The sequence below is a fragment of the Pleurodeles waltl genome, chromosome 3_1, assembly GCF_031143425.1.
Source record: "Pleurodeles waltl isolate 20211129_DDA chromosome 3_1, aPleWal1.hap1.20221129, whole genome shotgun sequence".
Lineage (NCBI taxonomy): Eukaryota > Metazoa > Chordata > Amphibia > Caudata > Salamandridae > Pleurodeles > Pleurodeles waltl.
This window is the reverse complement of record NC_090440.1, coordinates 1929802379-1929825619: the sequence shown is the minus strand read 5'-3', so window position 1 is coordinate 1929825619 and position 23241 is coordinate 1929802379. Positions and strand designations below refer to the sequence as shown.

The window sequence follows — 23241 nt, the reverse complement described above, 5'->3', positions numbered from 1 at the left end:
TATACAGCACTTACAAAAACATAACAGCACATTGTAGGAAGCTGGCCTGGTGTGTGGTGAGCACCTATGGTGTCATCACCTTATACCATGTCCACGTATCCCCTATTAGTGTAGTGTAGGCAGTGTCTAGAAGCCAAGCTTTCTAGAGGTAGCTGTGGATGAGCAGCCAAGGCTTATCTAGGAGACATGCAGAGCTCGTGCAATACCACTGTAGTCACACAGCACTTACACACATAAAAGAAAACAATCAGTGTTACAAAAATAAAGATACTTTATTTTAGTGACACAATTACCAAAAAGCACTAGAAAGGCAACCATCCGATAGGATGTAACACACTAGATATGTACACTAGTAATCCGAAATAGGCTTACATAGCAATAAAAAACAGTGCAAATAGCAATAGACAATAGTGACCCTAGGGGGAGCCCAAACCATATATAAAAAAATGGAATGCAAATGCAGGACCCCCACATAGGTAAGAGGAATGTGTAGAGGGGAGCTGGGGGAACTAGGTAACCCCAAAGGTAAGTACCACAGTGCCCCCTAGCGACCAGGAAGAAAGGTGTAAGTTACTAGATTTTCCCCCAAACCACCCAGAGGACTGAAAATGAGGATAATGCAACACACCGACAAGACTGCAAGAAACCAGCGGTGGATTCCTAAAGATGAAGACCTGAAGAAGAAGGGGACCAAGTTTAGAAGTAGCAGGAGCTTCCAGTGGTGGCAGGAGCCACTACCCATATGTGTGAGGCTGCAGGAGTTGGTCGACGGTAGGATGAATACGGTCAACACTGCAGCCCTGGAGTCAGTGAAGAGTTCCTGGAGGATGCAGTCGACTTCCCACACCGGATAGAAGATGGCAGTTTGTCTCTGGCATGGAAAAGCATCTAACGAGCATTGGCAGAGGCAAGAGTTGCGATAGAAGAAAAGTAGAGCGGTCAGGGACCAGCAAGGTCCAGGAGGACTCAACCCACAAGGGGAATCTCAGGGGACCCTCATCAAGGCAGAGAGTCCACAAACTAAAAAACAGCCCCACAGGAGACCCACTGGAAGAGGACCAGGGAGTCGCAGAGGAGCCCACACAGCACAACTGAAGAAGGGTCCCACTCCACAGGAGAAGCACACAGAGGGCTATATGTGGCTGGAAAGAGTGCTGGGGGCTTTGTCTATATGGATCCTGAAGATCCCTTGGAAGAGATGCCAACAAGCCTTGGTAGCTGCAAGAGACGCGGTGCACAGGGTACTGTCCTGCGTGGGGAGGGAGGCTTACCTCCACCTATGTTGGACAGCAGAGAGGATCGAGGGACCACTCTAGACCACCACCCGTGATGCAGGTTCCACGCAGCTCAGGATGAGAGGATATTCACGCAGCCAGTCGTTGCTTTCGGTGCCTGCGAATGCAGGGGAGTGACTCCTTTACTGCAAGGGAGATTCCTTCTTCCTTCTCGTGCAGACTGAAGACTTGCCACCCTCAGAGGTTTCACAGCCGGGAAATACTGCAGAAGCTGGAAGTAGCCGTGGAAACAATGTTGCAAGCAGAGTCTTCATCGTGGATGCAGATTGTCAGTTTCTTGAGGGTCCAGTCACGGTTCCAGTGGCTAGAAGTCAAAGCAGATGTTGCAGAGGAATCTGAGGACCCACCCAAGAGGGAGAGCCTAAATAGCCCTGGAAGGGGGATTGGTCACCTAGGCAGGTGACCACCTATCGGGAGGGGGCTCTGACGTCACCTGCCTGACCTGGCCACTCAGATGCTCCCAGAGGCCTCTGCCCCACCTTGGATTCAAGATGGCAGAATCAAGGGACCCTTTGGAGGAGCTCTGGGCACCATCCCTAGGGTTGTAATTGACAGGGGAGTTGTCACTCCCATTTCCATTGTCCAGTATCAAGCCAGAGCAGGGACTGGAGGTCCCCGGACCGGTGCAGACTGGTTTATGCAAGGAGGGCACCAAATGTGCTCTTCAAAGCATACCAGTGACTTGGGGAGGCTACCTCTCCCAAGCAATGTAACACCTATTTCCAAAGGGAGAGGGGAGGGTGTTACCCCCCTCTCTTCCAGAGGAAATTCTTTGTTCTGCCTTCCTGGGCTTGAGGTAATCAAGCAGCAGGAGGGCAGAAACCCATCTGAGGAGTGGCAGCAGCTTAAGCTGCCCAGAAAACTCCATAACGCTGGTAGGAGCAATGCTGGCGGTCCTCTAACGAACCCCCAGAGTGCATGTAATCATACTTTCAATACTGGCAACAGTATTGGGGTATGATTCCGACGTGTTTGATACCAAACATGCCTAGGTTCGGAGCTACCATCATGTAGCTGGACATAGGTAGTGACCTGCGTCCAGTACACGCGTAAAATGGCATCCCTGCACTCACGAAGTCCATGAAAATGGAGCTGGAGTTCGTGGGGCACCTCTGCTCATGCAGGGGTGCCCTCACACACAGGTACTTGCACCCGTCCCTATCACAGGGGACTTAAAGTGACCTGTAGTGAAAAGGGTGCATATGCACCCTCTCACAAAGGCTGCAATGGCAGGCCTGCAGATACACTTGGCATGGGCTCCCAATGGGGTGCAGAATACATGGGTACCATATACTAAGGACTTACATGGGGGCACCAGTCTGCCAGTTGTGGGGTGTGTGTGGTCCAAACAACCAAGTTTAAAGGGAGAGAGCATAGTCACTGGGGTCCTGGTTTGCAGGATTCCAGTGAACACAGTCAAAACATGCTGACAACAGGCAACACGTGGGGGTAAACATGCCAGAAAGAGAGTACTTTCCTACAGCAAGGATACTATGGGAAGCAAAAATACTGTCAGCAAGTTATCCATACCCTTTTAAATAGATGAGATATTATCTCTATGTCAAGGTGTTGACACCTTTTAATAATTATCCATATCTTTTTTATATAAAGATTTGTTAGTTTTGATTGATACAAACACATAAATCAGACAATCTTAGTTTTGATTGAAACAAACACATAAATCAGACAGTCTATGTTGCAAGTATTATGTAGATGAAGGCATGTTGCATTGATTAAATACACTACATTTCTACAACAATTTGAGTGTTCTGTATCGGACACCCACAGAACAGTAACATAGAGGCCCACAACCTCGAAATGGTCAATGAAGATCCCTCTATGGACTATCAAGCGCCCCCCAAGATTTTCCAGTGTTTGTACAGGCAACTGCATGCCTTTTAACGTTGAATTTCCAGAGCCATGCATCTGTCCAAACCCTTTGCCTGTTCCTCTACCCCTGGTGATTCCTTGTTTTGCCTATTTTTTTTTTAACAATATCCCTCTTCGCTAATACCATACCTAAATTAATCAAAAACAATTTGTATCTGTTAGAATGAACGTCACTAGCAATGTAGAGAAGTGCCTGTTTAAGGCTATCGTCTATTATCCATCCTGTTGCCTTGCTTAGGATATCCTGAACTATATCCAAGAACAATTTAATATTGGGATACAACCACATCTCATGGATACGATCAGCCTGAAATCTCCACAGCTCAAACATGAGGGGGATGTGGATCCTCCACATCTCCATTACCTGTAAGGAGTAAAGTCAGTTCTGTAGAACAATTTGAGCTGATTCTAGCATGATAGACACATAGCAGCAGTATCAGGATATAGGGGCAGTGGCATGGCACAAAGAGGTGGGGGAGGGAACCCTGTGAGAAGGGGTCACATAAAGGCAACAAAAAAGGGGTTGGGGCTGAGACTCCTTCAGGTTAACAAAATAAAAAATCTGACAGTGGGAGAAAATCTTAACATACGGTCTGTGGTCCGCTTTCAAGAATAAAAACAAAAAAAGACACACTGTCGAAAAAGAAAAAAAAAACACAGAAAAACAGCAACAATTTATTAAAAAAAAAAATACAGTGAAATGGTGGAAGGGAAGCATATGTGGGAGAGGGAACATCTGCAAGGCAAACACCGGAGAATAGGGTGCCAACCTGCATCTCACAGCAAAATGTCTTCAGATCGCTGGAGAGGCAGGCACTGGCATCAGGTGTTTCAATGTGCTCGCTTGGTGATCTGCTCAGTCATCTAGAACTTAATTGCTAGATCTGTCCAGTAAACCTTACAGTGGGATGTCCTTTCAGTCCTGCACATTTGCATGTCCCAGTTGTTACGGATGCTTACTTGTGTTGTCAGCACTCATCTGGTAGAGATGATGATGCAATGCATCAGACCACCGTTGGAACAACAAATGCACATCAGTGCGTTTGAGCTGAGGGTTGTCCACCTAGCCACGATAGTGTTCGTACCTTCTGTCTCTGGATGTCTTGTTCAAGTTCTCCAAATTAGAACCACCACTGTCCATTACATCAACCATTACATCAGGTGACAGGATGTTGTAGGGTATTAAACCCTGTGCTAGGAGGACTTGTCGTTGTGGAGGTGGGCTCTGCAAAGGGATGTTTTTCCAGTGGACATCCACTTCACAGGCAGACTGAACGTGGTTGCTGATGCCTTGAGTCGCCGTTCCCTGGAGAATCACAAATGGGAGCTCCACCCAGAAGTGACAGACATGATCTTGCCAATGCCCATTCTTGCATTGATGGACATCTGGCACCACCTTGAACATGAAATACTTTCTGTTCTGCACCCTTAATTCCAATCACGTCTTTCTACCGAGGGTGGAGGTCAGAACCTTCAGGTTCACCTGGGTTGTGTTCCTGCTCTGTATGCTCTCAACATTGCCTTTCCTTTTAAGGTTACTGCAGAAATTGTAAAATGACCGATTTCAGCTTATTCTCATCACCATAAATTTGGGTGAGGTGTACATGGTGTGTCTAGGTGTTGGAGCTGCGCATCCTGCGCAGTCTAGATTCTGCTCAGACCAGATACTCCTCAGACTAGTTCTGCTGTTGCAGCAGAATGGGCCGGGTCCTCCACACCAGTCCTCTAATGCTTTGTCTGCATTAATGGAGATTGGGTAGTATCAATTAGAGATTTTCTTTTTTCTGCTAGAATTAGCGATTCCATTTTAGCTGCCTGAAAACCTGCTGCACTGCTATGCACTATGGGGGCACTGATCTAAATGTATTTCTTGGTACTAGTTTGCCAGCATAAAGCTCTTCAAAGCTCTCTCGTCTGTGCTTTACGCTTTCTCCTGCCGAGTAAGGTTTGGCATATTCTAGCAGGGAAAAGTATTTGGCTGTCCTAACTGTCTTTGTATCGCTTCCTGACCGGCCTTCCTTAGTCTGGTTGCCTCTTTTGCCCAGTTCTTTATTTCCTCCGTCACTCTTTATATCTGCAGTGGGCCTTAAATTTAGCATTAACCTTCCTGATAGCTGTTAATATCTAATTTTTGTATCTGTATAATGTGAGTTATTCACTTTTGTGGGGTGTTCTATGAATATACTTAATAGTATTACTAATTAAATAAAAAAATGACAATAACAAAAACTTAACTTTAAGCAATGGAAAAATATTTGTATTTTTTTTTTATTAGATTATAATACACATTAGATGCTTATTACATCCATCAGATAATCAAAAACATTTAAATATGCAATGTCAGTCAATCCCAAGCATACAAGAAAAAACAAAAACGTGCCTAACTGCAAATATACTGACTGGGTGTAATAATCCTCACAACCTTTCCCTTTCGATACAGTTGATAAACCTTAATTCGCATAATGATATAATTATATGCCTACCTTTGCGACAGTCCAGCACTTTGTCATTGCGAGTCTCCTTCAGGACGGTGCTTAGCTTCAATACCATGTAAAATCAGGTTAATATGCCACGTCATAGAATGCATCTATAATAAATCAATAAATTAGATCAGGCCTAAATCATAAACATAGAATAACAAAAATCACTCTATTTTGTGCCAAACATTTAATCATGAAATTCATTCTCAAATACAACCACCATCCGTTTAAAGAAAAAAATCATGCTCAAGAATTCTATTCATAGTCATACACAAGTCATTCACATTTAAGACATTGATCTGTTCTATCATAGTGTCAATGGAGATTAAACCCTATTAGCTACAAACTTTGCTACAATTTCAATACTATGGAAAAAGGATTCCTCAGCAAATTGTGTTTATTCCTAGCATGCACATCAATTATATCACTTTAATCTTGGTCAGAGTATCTTAGCTGTATGTTTAACAAACTGTACCCTTCATAATTCATCCATTTACATTAGGCTGAACGATGCCATATTTTTCCAGATGTCTTCTTTCTTACACACTGGCTTACATTTGGAAGGCACAAATGCAGTGAAATTAATTTGGGAATTACAAATGTTCTACTATTCCGTGCTCCCACATTTCATCTGATAAAAATAGTACCTCACTTATGTGGGTAGGTCTAGTGGCCGCCACAGGAAACTGGTCCTTTTATTATTATTTGTTTGTGCAAAGTGGGTAGCTGTGGTCTTGGAGCCCCAGGTCAGCTGGCACCTGGGGAAACCTAGCAAATTTGCACGTTTTTTAAAACTAGACACCAGGGGGAATCCAGCGTTGGGTGACTTGCATGGCTCTCACCACGTATGTATGCCCAGAATCCCTTGCAAACCACAAATTTGACTAAAAAACATTTTCTCACATTTCTGTGATGGAAAGGTCTGGAATCTGTGGGGAGCCACAAACTTCCCTCCACCTAACATTGTCCCAAGTCTCCCCATAAAAATGGTAACTAGCTTGTGTGGGTAGGCCTAGTGCCGGCAACAGGAATCAACCCAAAAGGCAACATCGATGCACCACTATCTTGATAGGTAAGCGATATTGGGTACCTGTGGTAAACCTAGAAACCACAGACATTTTTTTAAAACTAGACAGCCAGGGAACTCCAAGGTGTGGTGCATTGAGTGGATCACATGGGATTTTTATTTTTAACCCACAATGCCCTGCAACTTTCAAACATTGCCTCAAGTTACACATTTTCCTTTTGTTTTGGAAACAGATTGGAGGTGAATACCCTATCCAGCACCCAGGAGGGGATGGGGAAGAGCATAGGCCCAATACCCAGTGAGATATGCGCTCCAGCTTTCCCCTCTACCACCCAAAAAAAGTATTGCAATACAGTCCCTAGTGTATAGTAGACTTTCTGCCCCCCAAGGGGGCAGATTGAGGCTAATCACCCCCATGTGTCTCGGAAGGGGGGCCGACAGGCTGTCTGCTTTGTTTTTGGAGTGGTGGCATGGCCATGCCCATAGTGGGCAGCCCTCACCCCTATATTTTTTTTTAAAACGGATCAGGGTTAATTACCCCCCTGGTCCAGGGGACGTAGAGGGGGCAGAAAGACTGATGGAAAGGTGGGAGAGCAGGGAATAATTGCCCACATATACGCCCGAGAGCAGAAAGACTGAAAAAATGAAATGTGCTTTGGGGAGCACAAGCCCCTGTCTAAGGGACCGCTTCCCCCCCATCCCTGGTGCCTAGTGGGTGGATCCATGCTTGGGGATCGGTCTCCTGTGGCGATCCCCAAGCAGGGGTCCACTGGACAGCGGTCACTTTGGGCAGCACTGGGGAGGCCGGGTGCAATAAGGCGTCTGGTGTCCAATGGTTTTCAATGGGAGTTGGACCTCGGGACAAACAGGCTGCAGGCTCTGGCTATGAACCCAGTCGGGGACAACAAGCATGTAGGTAGTAGACTTGGGGTGCCCATGACATAGGTGCACCTTTGGTCCTTTTCTCCTAACCCTGGGTGTCAGATGCAGGGGTGTCCTTAGGCTTAAAGTTTTTGTCCAGTAGTACTCACGGTCAGGGGTCTGACGTGTTGAGGTTGCAGGTGTTGTCGGGGAGAACACTAGGGAGGACACAAGCTCAGAGGAGCCGGGGGATGTTGTTGGCACCAATGACCCACCTCAGATGGGGTCAGGGCGACAGATGCAGTGGTTGCTAGGGGTGTGGTGTTTTCTCTCACCACAAGGCTGCGGGAGAGGGGACCTGCGTACAGAGGCTGCATGCAACTTCGGGGAGCCCAAGAGGGTTGAAAGCTGAGTGGACTCAGACTCTGGACAGCTGGGGAATCTTACTGGCACTGTTGGTTGGCTTCACCTTGGGTCGTGGACATCGGGTGCAGAGGTCACTATGGGTGTCAGGTCTTTGTTGTTCCAGAAGCTGCAGAATCCTTTCTTGAGACTTTGTTGTAGAGCAGATCCGCTGCTCATGTGAGCTTGAGTCTTTATGAAAGGCAGGCAGTCCTCCTGGGTTTCTTTGGGGCCCAGCTGCAGGATGAGTAGTCTTTTTGGCCAGAGTCTGTCTAGGTCATCAGGCAGGCCGGTGGGGCTGGTACCAAGTCAGCTGCTGCTTCTTTTTCTTTTCTGCAGGTGCAACTTTTCTTTGTCCTCTGCTTCTTAGGTCATTAGGATCTGCGTTCCAGGGTTCAGCGGTGCCACCTAAATAATGAACTTAGGGGCATTACAAGGAGTGCCAGGTGATAGCCAGTGGGCTGACCACCTTTAGGGAGACTACACCCTTCATAACCCTAGTGGCCTAATTCCTTCCAAACAAGGTGAAGGAATTTAAAACGTAGTGTCCACTTCAGCTCATCCACATTAGGGGTGGGGCTGGCATGAATCTGCCTAAGGTCCCTGCCTGTCGCCAAAGGTGAGGTCAGGACAGGGGGGTTGGTCCTCTCCACCATATGTAGAGACCTGGGTTGCATTACAAAGGTGGCTAGGCCTTTGAAGCTTCCCGTCCTGGAATGTCCATCCTGCTTGGGTAACTTGATAATACCCACGCCAACTGTTCACTTTGGTCTCTGGCTCTCACCTGAGGGGATGGGGGAGGCATGGGTACGTGGGACAGAAATACTTCTATGATGGCTGAACTGGTCAGGACCAGTCAGTCAACCCACTAGGAGCTGATTGGTTTTCAAGGGGCACCTCTAAGGTGCCCTCTGGGTACAGTTATTAATAAATACCTCACTGGCATCAGTGAGGGTTTATTAATCTGAGAAGTTTGATACCAAACGTCCCTATATTCAGAGAAGCTATCATGTAGCTGGGGAACTCGTAGTGACCAGTGTCCAGCACATGCATTTAAAATGGCTTCCCTGTTCACTTACCCTGTCTGAGAATCGACAGACATAGCAGGGGCATATCTGCTTGTGCAGATATGCCCTCGCATGTAATATAATGCACCCTGTCTTAGGGCTGTAAGGCCTCCTAGAGGGGTGACTTGCATATCTTGCATGCAGTGATTAGGGGACATGGCACACAGGCTGTGTGCCATGGGGAAACATCCTTTTTTATGACTTTTTTTCCGAAAGTCGTGGTTAATGAAAGCGCAACAACGCTTTTTTTAACCACGACTCCGTTTTTTTGTGCCTTAACTACGTATGTTCTGAACAACGAACATGCGTGGTTAAGGTACAAAGAAGGGAGTTGGCGAAGGTAAGTGGTGGGTTTAGGTTTTGGGGAGGGGCTGGGGGGGCCAGGGGGTTTTAGGTTTTAGGGTGGGGTTGGTGGGGTGGGGTGTTTTTGGTTTTGGGGAGTGGGTGGGGGGTCAGGGGGTTTTAGGTTTTAGGATGGAGTTGGGGGGGTGGGGCGTTTTTGGTTTTGGGGAGTGGGTGGGGGTCAGGGGGTTTTAGGTTTTAGGGTGGGTTTGGGGGGGTGGGGCGTTTTTGTTTTTGGGGAGTGGGTGGGGGGTCAGGGGGTTTTAGGTTTTAGGGTGGGGTTGGGAGGTGGGGCGTTTTTGGTTTTGGGGAGTAGGTGGGGGGTCAGGGGGTTTTAGGTTTTAGGGTGGGGTTGGGGGGTGGGGCGTTTTTGGTTTTGGGGAGTGGGTAGGGGTCAGGGGGTTTTAGGTTTTGGGGTGGGGTTGGGGGGGTGGGGTGAGGGATGTAGGGTGAATGGTGCCTATTGCTAATGATTTTATCAGGAATGCCTTTACAATGAAATATCGTTGTTAAGGCATTCGTGGTAAAATCATTAGTAGTAGCAACGAGGTCGGTGTTCCGACCTCGTTGTTAAGGCAGTAGTTGTTTTTGAAGTCGTCGTTTCGTCGTACAATCGTGCCATGTTGTGTTTTCACTTTTGACTGCACCAAGACACACAGCCTGCAATGACATCCTGTGCTTGTTGAAGGGTCCCTTAGGGTGACACAATTCATGCTGCAGCCCTTAGGGACATTCCTTAGTGACCTAGGTACCAGGGGTTTCATTTACTAGGGACTTAAAGTGGGTGCTAAAGGTTTTGGCAATTGGGAAAAACAACTGTGCAGCTTTGGGGAAAGAGATCTGTCACTGGGGACCTGGTTAGCAGGAACCCAGTACACTTTCAGTCGAAAGTACACCAGAACCCAGGCAAAAGGTGGTGGGTGACCATGTCAAAAGAGGCACTTTCCTACACAGAGTGATCTGTCTGCCGAGTTCTTAATTGGGCTCTATGTCTAGACGATAGGGTGTTGAAGGTGAAAGAGTGAACTCTCTCCAACTGTGCTGTGCAGATGTTTTCTCTTAAATTGGGCTGACTGACATACCGACCAAGTCCATCATATCACCTGTGCAATTTCTTGGCATGCTTTGTGTATCATATTGGGACTTGTGCAGCAGTCGGCAAATGCTGAAAAACTACAGTTACAAGTCAGTAATATTTTTTTATTTGGATGGTTCATTTAAATGCAAAGCTCTGTGAAAATGAATTGAGGACTGGCACATAGAGCAACATGACTGTGGTATACCATACTGCATGACTGGAGCAATTTATTTCACACATTAGACACACACTTTCATGGCTTTTCTTTGTGTAATTGAGGTGAAACCGGTAAATATTTGGGCAGGACCTGTAAGTGACCAACGAATACAGTAAATCGGAGGCAGAATTTGGATGTCAAGTTTGTGTTAATGGTGATAAGAAAAGAAGTCCAATACTAGGGATAGCAAAAAACAATTCTTATGTGGTCAATTTTGTTGTTAAAATATTAGCTATCCCATGCACCTCATGTGTCTTTCCCCCACAGTTTGCTGATGACTTTCTTTCCTTCAACTTTAGAGCAGAGTCTGAGTAGCAGCCTGAGTGAGCTCATGGGCATCATTGCAGACCTCGCCTATACATCATCCAGGCTTTGCTGTGTTAAGAGAGATGCTATTTGCCAGCTGAAGAATGAGCTGTAAGTTTAACTGTGTTCCTCCTGTAACCAATGTACAATATTTTTTAGGTTCCATGGTATCAATAAGAGTTTAAAGAGTTGCATGGGTATGATGAGGATATGGTGTAACTTTTGAATATCCGCATTCTGCATAAGGTGTCACCCGATGGACAACAGCAAGCTTAGAACAATGTAATGATACATAGGTTTTTGTAATGGCTACTTTTAACTGCAGATTTCTCACCTTTTAGAGTAACCTCAGGTGCCAGACTGGATCCAAAAGATTGTAGCAGCAATGCTTCTGTGCACTGGGTAGGTGGTGCCATGCAGTTCCACAATGACTTTGTTCCAGCCCAGAAGTGATGATGGAGTCCCATATAAGCACCACCCCTGCGTGTCCATGTTAGTTCCTTCCTTTCTGCTCTTTTATACACAGATCTGAAGATCTCTCCCAACCTTTTCATTTTCTCCTGCTGAGTTTTTTCTTGCATAATTCTTTTTCCAATGTGCAAGAGAGGTATGCCCTTTACTAAAACTAAAGGGTTAAAGCCTTGTAGAGACTATTTCAAATACATGTCTGTTCCAAATCACCACGACGTGTCTCTCTCGTGTCTGACTCCAATACTCCAAATCCTGCGAGCAGTGTGCCCTTATAAACCACAAGGTGATTTAGGAAACTGAAGCAAAGCTACAAATTACTGAACACCGAAAGAATTCTAGGAAATCCCGCTCCCAGTTAAAGATAAGGGTTCAAACTTATTCCCGTTCCTGAAACAGATCCTCATCGTGGTCCAAGTTTTGTGGTAAGTAGAAGCGAAAGCAAAGTAGGCCATTCAGGATTCGTCATAGTCCCACCACTATCAACCTAAGAAGTTGCAAGGATGTCAGGGTGCTTTGCAGTCTCGCTTGTGGTCCTGTGTTGAGGAGCCAATCCCACAGCTGATCTCAATGCAGTCTTTTTGTGTCCATTGGTGACGTCACAAAAGATTGAGGCCTTTTGAGATGCCATGTTACAAATGTTTGCCACTCTTCCAGCATCAGATCCCAAGGATCCTTGGAGACCTCCAGTGAGTTTACCACCAGCAGGTCCATTCCCGGCTCAGTCTATACCTCCTGAACCCGCCTCTGATTCTGCTCCAAAGCCTACATCTGTTTGGACACCAGAATTGGCACAGATGGCACCAGACGAAGACTCTGTTCCTATATTCTTGTCTAACTCCAAGCCGAATTCAGGTGAACCCAAACTGAGTTTGTATCCAGAAGCAATACCGATGCACCTAGCTTCAATTCAATCACTTGGGGAGAAGATGACAATTTATACATGGACTTGAGAAAGGAGAATGGGTTGGGCACTTCCCTGGACACTGGACTGTGTTTCCTACCACCAGACCACTATGCGAGGAGAGTGCCTCTTTTGCTTTGGCAATGAGATGTGCAACAGAGTGTTGGATTTACAACTGCTGACTGTGGAAGTCAAAACTAACATACTAACCAAAGTTTTGCAACCTCGACAAACCTGATCAGAACCCTTACTTCCATTTAGTGAAGCTCTCAGTGGCACCCTTGTAGGCATCTAGTCTAAGCCCTGTTCCTGTCCACTCATGAAGAAGAAGGTTGCCAGAGTCCGCAGACCATCACCAGACCCTGATTTTTTGATGAAACATTTTTCACCAGAACATTTGGAGGTTCAGGCTTCCACCAGTGGGGTGGACTCCAGTTCTTCTCTGAGTCTTAACAGTCAAAATTAACTGAGGCATTTACAAAATATGTGTTCTCCTCAGCAATTCTAGCAGTGCAATCAATCAGTAGCAGCAGTTTGTTAGGGAGATATAAAGGAATATGGTTGGCACAATCCAGAGAGCAGTTCCATGGCAATTTCGGGCTGACCTGGCTCAAACCATCTAGTCAGACTGTCAGGATGCTGCAATGTACATCATTCAGTCTTGGGACACACCGACTGCTTGAGCAGAACAGGTGCCTCTAGCATGCTGATTCAGCTGCATGCTTAGATCACAACTGCAGGCTTCTCAAGTGACGTTCAAGCCTCTTTAGTAGACATGCCATTTGATCTGCCTCAATGGTTTGGCAGGAAGGCAGATTGAGGATTGCAGAGAAAGACAGGCCATGGCATGTTCCTTAGGCCTTTACACCCCCGCGAGACAGTACCCTCAACAGTTTTGCCCCTTTTGAGTTTACTCCAAAGGGTGTGTATATTGGTAAGGCCAAGGTCCACGACCCCCACAACAGGCACCAGTCCTTTTGGGGGCACGGGACGAAGCAGACAACATCCAGGTTTTTAGGAGCAACTTATTTCCCAGTCATCCACCCCTTCAGCATCAGCTTCTAAGTCACTTTAGTTTGCTCTTAAATGCACACAGCATCCCTGTGGGAGGCAGGATCAGACATTGCCTCCACAGAAGGCAAAGAATACCATCTAACATGTGGGACCTATAGATTGTTCAACAAGGATCCTCCCTGCTATTTTTTTTAGACCCTTCGCAACGCTCCTACATCAGAGCATCTTTCAGAGGAGCACTTGTCCATCATACTCCAAGAATTTCAGCTGTTTTGGCCGAAAGAGCAACCAAGAGGGCACTTGACCCAGAAATATGGATTTGCTTTCCCCTATTTCCTCATGTGGAAGAATGACAGAGGCTCTTTTCACATTTTAGATCTCCACCCTCTAAACACCTTGCGGAAGGACAAATGCAAGATGCGCATACTGGCCCAAGTTTTTTCTGCCCAGGAATCCAGGCGACTGGATAGTGGCTTTGGACGTGTAGGATGCCTACTTTCATGTACCTTTCCTGCAGTCCCACAGGCGCTAGTTGCGGTTCAGGAGTGCCTTACCAGTGCCCCTGAAGTTTTCAGAGAAGTGATGGAGGTGATCAAAGCACATCTTCGGAAGTTGAGAATTCAATTTCCTCCCTACCTTGATGACTGGCTGTTGCAATTGGGCTCACCACAGTCAGTTGTGGACCAACTCCAGACGACTGGGAACCTCCTGACATCGTTGAGTTTTGCAGTGAATCTGTCAGATTTACACCTGACCCGATTGTGCCAAAGTTACACCTGACCCCTTTGCACAGGCTCCTTTTCAATAGAGCCATTCTGGATGCGATGCAATGCAGTTTCTGGCCTTCCCTCCGCCATGATGAGTTCTGGACATTTGGGCTGCAATCCTTAGTTTTCAGCCTTGGTCCTAAGTCTCAGTGAGAGTGGCTTTGAGGCTTCTGGGCCTCTTGGCATCCTGCATGATGCTCATCGTCTATATTAGGTGTCATATGCGAGCTCTGTAGTGGAAGCTGGAATTGCAGTGGGCCCAGCCTCACAGGAACCTGCAGGATTTCATTCAGGTTTTATAGGATACTGCAAGAGACCTGGAATATTTGTTCAACAGCTATTTGATCAGCAGCCGAACCCTTTCCCTGCTTCACACTGTTTTTGTTTGTGGTGACGTTGGCTCATTGTGTCATTGAACTACAACTTTTGATGCATCCACCTTGCACCATCTTTGTCATAGATAAAGTGGTTGTTTAGGACCAGGGCAGCCTTTACCAAAAGTCATGACTGTTTTTCATGTTGGACAATCCATCACTCCCCCAGTGTTCTTCTCTGTTCACCTAACAAACGTCACGTCTTTCTGGAATAGGAGATAGACAGTGCTTTACATTTTAATTAGAAAATAGAGAGTAACAGCACTTCTCTGCCCTGGAACAGTACGTTTAGTAGTAGAGTGTCACCACTTGTTAGTAACAAACAGGAACCCTTGGACAGTGTTCTGTATTTCTAGATAAAGCACTGGGAGTCGGAAAGACCTTCCCAGGATGATGATGAAGGTTCCTAATTAAAGATTAGGTACAGCCTATTTGTGATTGCAGTACCTGTTTGAATCATACAAGAAAGGCTGTTGCAATGGATTTTTTCCTTTATTTTTCACCACATTGTTCGCCCCTTCTGCTACTATTTTTCATCCAGATTTTTTCTTCTGCAGTTGAATGTTCTTCTTAAATTGGACTCCAATGATGCTTGCGTGACTCTTTGAGCCTTACTGTTATGAGGGGAGTTTGGTGCCATGCTGATTTCTTCAGTACTAATCTTTATCTTCAGTCAAGAGCTACAGGGCTGCCAAGGAGGTTTTCCCCTTTATGGGGTTTTCTTCCTAACCACTGCATCCAGTCTTTGAGAGCAGTGTTCTCACTTTATAGTTGTCTTGTTTCAACAGTCCCAATAAGAAAATAACATTGTTGTACTATTGTTCCATTTAACAGCACTTTGGAATAATTTTCTACAGAATGTCTAAGTCAGGGATTTTGTTCATTCTAAGGTCTTTACATTTGTTTGCGTTTTTTTTAATGTACATTACCTATACCTTTCAAAAGTTGATTTCTCTATAATAGTATAAACTGCTCAAGTTTGTAAACGATAATTCTACAAGAGGCTCCAAAAATATTCCTAAATTGAAAGTGTAACTACCATTGCAAGCTGGTAGGAAGATGCGTTGCAAAAGTCTTGAAGGACCCCACAAGGCCATACCATGCCTTGTAACATTGTGTGATAGGGACTTTTCTCAGGCACTTAAATAGGAAAACGAGGCTGCAGTGTTGATTGTTAGGACATTATCTGAAGCAGAATGTAGGTTGCAGAATAATAGGCCCTGTAAAAGTTTATTGCACAGTAAAATCATCAGAAACTTGCTTGAAACTTGAGGTGGAGTTGCAAGGAAGTTAGTGTTGAGTCCCAGTACATAGTGATCCACCTCCTTATCTTTTAGGAGTATATGGTCCTCTTCCATGTCTGGATCTTAGAGGAACAAGGCTAGGCATGTGTTTACAATTAGAGGCTCTGGTTTTAAGGCTTGAGGTGCCATTAGCCCCTTTTCTTCAGAGCTTAGGGCCAGATGTATCAAGCTCCCGGTCTGCATTTCTTAAACAGCTTATTTTAAGAAATCCCTATTTAAGAAATACAAAATGGGATGTATGAAATTTGAGAGTCGGTAATAGCGATTTCTAAAAATGTGCAATCACTATTACCGAATCACACTTAAGGAATGGGACTCCATTCATCCCTATGGACCTGTAGGTCCATAGTTGGGAATGGTTTTGCATTTCCCGATTTGCGAATTCCATTTTGGAATTTGCCAATTAGGTAATGCAAAACACAGGATGCAGGGGGCCGGAGGCCCCCTCTGATGCAGCCCAAAAAAATATTTGCGGACATGTGAAGCACACACATGCCCTAGAGGCATGTGTGTGCTACATGTCATTTTTAAAAATGCATTTTTCAATGCATTTTAAAAAATTGCACATGCATACCACCAAATTGCATTTGGTGGTTATTGCAGTTGCTAAATGCCCAATTTGCATTTAGGAAATGCTTGATACATGTGCTTTGGAAATCGCAAATAGGAATTCCCTATTTGCGATATTTCCTATTTAGAGAATCACAATTTACAATTCTCTAAATGGGGTCGCAATTTTAGGGAATCGCAATTTTTGCGATTCCTTAAAATTGCACAGCGAATGTCGTTCATACATTTTGAAAGGCATTTTTGCATTAGCAAATTTTGCGATTCGCACCGTTTGCAAATGCAAAATTGCTTGATACTTCTGGCCCTTAGTTTCTTATGAGCAAATTTTTGGAGATGTGATCTATGTGACAGCCACATCATACTTATCTGAACTCAAGAACAACTCCATTTGTGTTTTCTAAGACCCTTTCAGCAACCCTGTAATCAGGGTACATTTTCCACTCTGTGCTATCCTTCTAGTCCAACTTTGACTTCTTCTTGTTCAGCTTTGACTTCTCTTTGAATGCTGCCCCAGTTCTTCATATTAAGGTATGATGTCTGTGGTTAGCTCCTCTCAACACTAGTTCAGCTCTCTGTCATTGCCAGCACCACCATTCTTGTTACAGCTGCCAGCCTGGCTTGCTCCCTGCAGAAGGGTCCTTCCAGTTGGATGGTGTTTCTTTCAATTCAGTTTGTATGCCATAAGTTCACCCCAGCTAACACTGTGCTAGGAAATCACTGCCATTTCTGGACTGCTTGCAGATTCTAAATATGCAGGACTGCAAAATAAGGGAAGAGTCACTTGCCAACCAGCAGTTAGCGATCTCACCGGAGGGTGCACTTACAAAGTAATGCTATGACTGCTAGACTATCTACAAAGGCAGTATACGGGAATAAGAACACCTGTTAACTGGAATTGAAAGGAGACGTGCAAACATGGTCTAGCTTTCAACTGAGCAGAAGGGTACAATAAGTGCATCCTCATGTAAACTCGCAGGTTGATTCTGACTATTACTTTCATACTAAGTGCACTATCCTGACTGGCCTTTTGATGCCGACTTACATAAACCAGCAAAACTGGAAATGAGAATGTTCTGACCAGCAGACATTAACATGATTTTGAGGCATTGTCAATGTAAATCACACCACCTCCAAAAGTAGGGCTTCTGTGCTCTGGTAGTAGCCTCAATTCCCACTTTGAAGCCCTTTTTGACCATTTGAGCCTGAGGTCCTCCTCCACGGGCAGGCGATCTTAGTGAAGTTGTTTTCCTAGCTGACAGTCTTAGTCTTTGGACAATAATTTACAAACTCCCAAAGGCAGTCTAGTCTTTGTTACACAGAACCCTCTGTCTCAATCTGAGGGTGATGGTTATGACCCTGAAGTGCAAAATGTTGGAGTCAAATGGCAAAGGCACAAAATGTCTTGTGACATGAGAGGAAACGTGTATTAGTCTGGTTGTATCTCCCTATGACAAGTCAATGCCTTTGTCATCATGGCCAGCTAAAGGCAGCATCTATGACCTTAGTTTGATTGGTTTAACTTCTTGCTATGGAATGATCACCAGCAGAAAGATAAATGTGGTGTAATGTAGGTAAGCATGAGTAGGAGCAGCTGGTGTGCTGTGACCACCTCATTAATGCTACCAGAAGCATGAACTCCAGTCTTGTCAGGAGTTTGACTAAAGTCTTAGGGTCTCAAGCCAGTGGACCAGAAAAATATCTTTGACTGACTCAGATTACGGGGACTTCTTTTATCCCTCCAGCAGAACAGCGTCCTTATTTAGAGTTTAGAAGTAACAGATAATCTTCCAAATTCCTCACCTTTAGAAAATTACCCAGATGCCAGACTGGATCCGGACATGCTTTTGCACACTGCTACGTGATGTGGTGCAGCTTTGCTTCTGGTAGGGACAGAGTGGTGCCCCATATGCGCTTCACCCCTGCTTACTGATGTCTGTTCCTTTTTTCTGTCCCTACGTGCATATATCCCAAGCTCAGCTCCCTTTTGTTGTTTGAGTTTTTTTTTTTTCATTCCTTCCCGTGTGCAAGGAAGCAATGTCCCCACCAAAGACTAGAGGGTTCAAACCATGCTGTGACTGCTATCTGAAGCAGATGTAGGTGACTTACCTGCATGAAGTCTGCCTCTAGTGTTCTGGCTTGCACAATTACAAGTCATGCAAATAATGCACCTGAAGATGATCTGGGACCATGAAGTGAAGCTATACATCACTGAACATTGAACAAAGGTATGGATCTTGTGTAAGTCCTATTTAAATGTCCCAGGTCATTGCCAACAACGCAGCATGTTGAGGCGTTTAAGGAGGTCATGCTGTGTACTTTTTTGGCACTATTCCTGCTCCCTCTGACAAACCTTTGGGCTGCAGGCATCCATAGTAGCCTCCTGTCGGGTTACTGCTAATGGGTTTGCTCACAATGCTGTCTGTGCCCCTTGAACCCAATTTCGGTTCCCCACCAACTCTGGTACTGACATCCATTCCAGGACAGATACCTACGCTGGACCCTTTTCTACTGATGCCGCTAACAACCTCCCCAGTGCCACAGGTCAAGCCCTTTTGAAAACGGTGTCCTGTCTTGAGCCAACTTTACTTCTACCCTGACCTTACTTCTACTCCAGGGCTCCCGGTCTTATTACTTTCCTATTCTGACAAATCTCGCTCTCGCTCTCTCTCTTTCTCTCGAAGGGCATGACGTGCCTGCACACTATATCTGATAGCGACTTCTAACTGTGGACTCCTTACCTTTGAATTTCCCAGGCATCAGACTGGATTCAGAAGCTTTAGCATGAGCAGTACCCCTCCCCGCCATCAGATACCTTCATTCCGTTTTTTGTGGTGTCATTTGCGCCAGAAGTGACCTCGCAGTCACCTATATAGGTGCCACCCAGGTGTGTGAACATCAGATATTTTCTTTCTGCGCCAGTTAGCCCTGATCCAGAGAAGGGCTACCCCTCTGTCTCTTTTTGACAGGTTCTTTATATACTATTTCTTGGCTATTTTTCAAAGTATGTCGAGGGATGTCATCTAGGAAGGCAGGTTTCAAGCTGTGTGGTCCCTGTAACCATGCCATGTCGATAACAAACCCACACTTGGTGTGCTTATGGTGTCTTGAGCGCGACCACAACTCAAAGACGTGCTTGAACTGCCAGGCTATGGTGCTGAAAACTTTGAGGGAGCAGCCCCTAAAGCTGCTTGCAGCCCGGCAGTCGAACCCAGTTAGTGCAACTCCTAAGAGATCTCTGTCCCGATCAAGAAGGTCAAGGGACCACTTCAGGAGCCCCAAGTCCTTACACTCGAGGTCTTCAGGACACACAAGGAAGAGGCACAAAAAGAAAAACAGGTCGAAGCGGTCTTGAACGTCATCTTGTCCGTCTGCTGATACGACGAGTGAGGAACATTGACATTCCAAACACGGTTCAGCAGGGGTCGTTGCCAGGTCTGACTCCCCACCTCCCCCCGTTTCCGGGAGCCATAGCGACCCCCGCTCAAATGAAGGACTTTTACAAGGCCATGCGCCGCATATTCAATGACTCTGGTGGGGTCTCGCGGATCCAATCTCAGATCTGGATTGGCGCTGGTCGTGCCAACATGACTCTCTCCGGCACCGATCCTGATGCTTCCGGTACCCACCGACTGCGCCAGACCCAGAACTGCATCGCTCTATGCCGATTATGGCGCCGGCAGGCACATTGGTTCTATGTTGTTGTCTGATCATTTCTTGAGCAGTCAACATGGGGGAAGAGTGGAAGGGGTCACTGTACCCTTTAGAATACCAATTAGAAACCCCAACTTCATTGGACTGGTATGAGAAACTAGGAGATGCAAGTTTACAGGACACCTCTCCAGATACTGGTTTGCTCTCTCCAACGACCGTGGCTACAGAGGAGGGAGCATCTAAGAGGGCAGTGGAGATCCTTGACCCCAAACTTCCTTCTGTGGCGGTCAAGAATAACCTCCTGAGAGACGTGTTTCAGCCTGGGGCTTTAACATCTAAACCCCTGTTACATTTTAAGCAATGACCAATGTCCTGCTGAGAACTCTGTTCAAGCCCAGCACAGGTTCTCCTGTGAACAGGACAGTTGCCTGTTGTCATCTCTCTGCCCTAGTGATCCTAATTTCCTCACCGGACACTGTACTCCTGAGAGCTTGATAGTCCAAGCTCCCCTGGACAGGAAATCCAAGAAGCTGGCTAGCTTAGGCAAGAACATGTTTTGCTGTCGGTGAACCTGCTGGAGCACTTGAAGGACTTGCGGGCTACGGCCAAGTCCTTGGGCCTCTCAGTGACCCCTCGCCCCAGTCAACCGCACCAGCTATGCCAGCCACTGTCCTACCCAAGCTTCCCAAGCTGGGTGAGGACGAGGACCCAGTGCATTCGAGCCCCCTGGGTCTAGTAGCCAGAAGTTGTCCACCACCAACCCCTCCAGCAACTGCAGCCTCTAAGCTGTCTAGTTTGCTTCCGCAAGACCATGGGTGTCCAGTTGGAGAGAGAATCCAACATCATCTCCTCTACTGGCAGTCCAGTTCATCAGACAAATCAGTCTTGCAGATCATTCAGAGGGGCTACTCCCTCCCTTCCCAATCTTTCCATCCCCCAATACCTCCAACACAAGAATGAATGGTGGAGGATGAATTGTCTTTTCTCAGATAGAGGACGTTGCAGCTGTTTTGGCCAAGGGAACTATAGAGAGGGAGGGTTCCTATATCAGAAGTAGGCATTGGTTGTTATTCCCACTACTTTCTGATTCCGAAGAACAAGGGTCTTCGCCCTATTCTAGACCTCCAAACCATCAATCTCAATCTCTTTCTCAAAAAGGAGAAGTTCAGGATGTTGACTTTGGCACAGGTCTTGTCTGTTCTAGACCAAGGAGACTGAATGGTAGCGTTGGTCTTGCAGGATGCGTTATTTTCACATGCCCATCCTGCCTCCTTACAGAGGTAACCTGCGGTTCAAGGTTGGCCACGAGCACTTTCAGTTCACTGTATTCCCCTTTGGCCTTACCAGTGCCACTGGGTGTTTACCAAGGTGATGGCTGTCGTTGCAGCTCTTCTGTGCAGGTCAAGGTTTTCAGTCTTCCCCTACCTCAGTGACTGGCAGTTGAAGGTGGGCTCGCTCCAGGCTGTCGTCTCCCACCTTCAGACTACGGCAGACCTCCTGCATTTGCTGAGGTTCACTATAAACGTCCCAAAGTTAGACTTGACTCCCTCTCAGATGCTTCTTTTCATCAGAGCTGTTCTGTACACAGTGCAGTTTTGGTCTTATCCTCCTGAGCAGCGAGTTCAGGAATTCAGACTATGATACCTATGTTTCAGCCTCTGTCCTGGATTTCAGTGAGAATGACTCTGAGGCTGCTGGGCCTCATGGCCTCCTGCATCCTACTGGTGAATCATGTCAGATGGCCTGTGTGGGCTCTGCAGTGGGACTTGAAGTTCCAGTGGCGCAGCATCAGGGGAATCTCTCCGATATGGTCCAGATCTCGGAAAGAACTGTAAAAGACCTGCAGTGGTGGCTGTTGAACCATGATTGGGTCAAAGGCAGACTCCTTTCTCTTCCCCAACCAGATCTGACAGTAGTGACCGATACATCACTCATGGGATAGGGGCTGCTATCTGGGAGAAGTGGAGGTCAAAGGACTCTGGTCCGTGGCGGAATCCGCAAGCCACATCAGTCTTCTGGAGCTCTGTGTGAGCCGGCTAGCTCTGAAAGCATTTTTCCTCTGTCAAGGGAAGGATAGTGCAGGTGTTCGCGGACAACACCACCACCACCATCTGGTACTGCAACAAGCAGGGCAGGGTGGGGTCGTGGACACTTTGCCAAGGGGCCCTACTTCTCTGGACATGGCTGGAACAGCAGGGCATAACCCTGGTGGTTCAACACGTGGCAGGTTGTTTGAATGCCAGGGTGGAGGAACTCAGCCATCGAATGTCTAGCAAATCACAAATGGTATCTCCATTCGCAGGTGGCACAAGGACTCTTTCAGCTGGGAAGAACCTTGGTGAGATCTGTTTGCCTCTGAAGAGAACATGCAAAGTCAGCAGTTTTGCTCGTTGGAGTTTCCAAGGTGGCTATCACTCAGAGATGCTTTTCGGCTCAAGTGGAGTTCAGGCCTCCTGTACGCCTTTCCACTCATACCGCTTCTGCTCAGAGTTCTCAAGAAGATCAGGAACGACCTGGCCTAAGCTATCCTAGTGGCTTTGGACTGGGCACGGAGAGTCTGGTATGCCGAGCTTCTGAAAATTAGCATTGATCCTCCTATCAGACTGTCCATTTGGGAGGATCTTTTGTTGCAGCAGCAGGGGAGGGTTCTGCACCCAAAGCTGTGAACTCTCCTCCTCCTTGCATGGAGATTGAGCGGCGACACTTGACAGCTTTTGACCTTCCTCCCAAAGTCTGTAACGTTATCTTGCCAGCTAAGTGTTCCTCCACTAAAACTTTATATGCCTGCCGATGGCAAACATTTGTACAATATTGTACATAAGTCTGTCAACCCTCTTTCTGCCTCGCCTTCTGATATTGTTCTCTTTGGTCTTAGCCTTGCCTAACAGGGCTCTGCGCTGGGCACTCTTAAGGGTTATCTCTCTGTTCTGTTCGCCTTGCTGCGGCTGCCTGACCAAACCTTTTAATTTAAGTCCCCTATTGTAAAAAGGTTTCCCAAAGTGCTTGGACATATGTTTCCCACTACCCCCTTTGGGCGTAATTTAGTTCTCGCATACTTTGTGTGTTCCCTTCAAGCTGTTGCACAATTGTCCCCTCCGGCTGGATACCATCAAGACAGCCTTTCTAATGGCAATAACGTGCCCAGAGGGGGAGTGAGCTGCAGGCTTTATCATCCAAGTCTCCCTTTTTTACTGTGTTCCATGATAAAGTGGTACTTCGCACCT

General features: G+C 46.4%; 1 protein-coding gene across 1 annotated transcript in view; it reads left to right on the top strand.

The window, feature by feature from the left end:
• Positions 1 to 23241, top strand: part of SPAG5 (sperm associated antigen 5) — a 415500-nt gene that overhangs the window by 277908 nt on the left and 114351 nt on the right. Inside the window, exon 20 of the mRNA XM_069226180.1 lies at positions 10959 to 11076. Coding sequence (XP_069082281.1) covers positions 10959 to 11076 — 118 coding nt within the window. The remainder of the gene's footprint in view (positions 1 to 10958; positions 11077 to 23241) is intronic.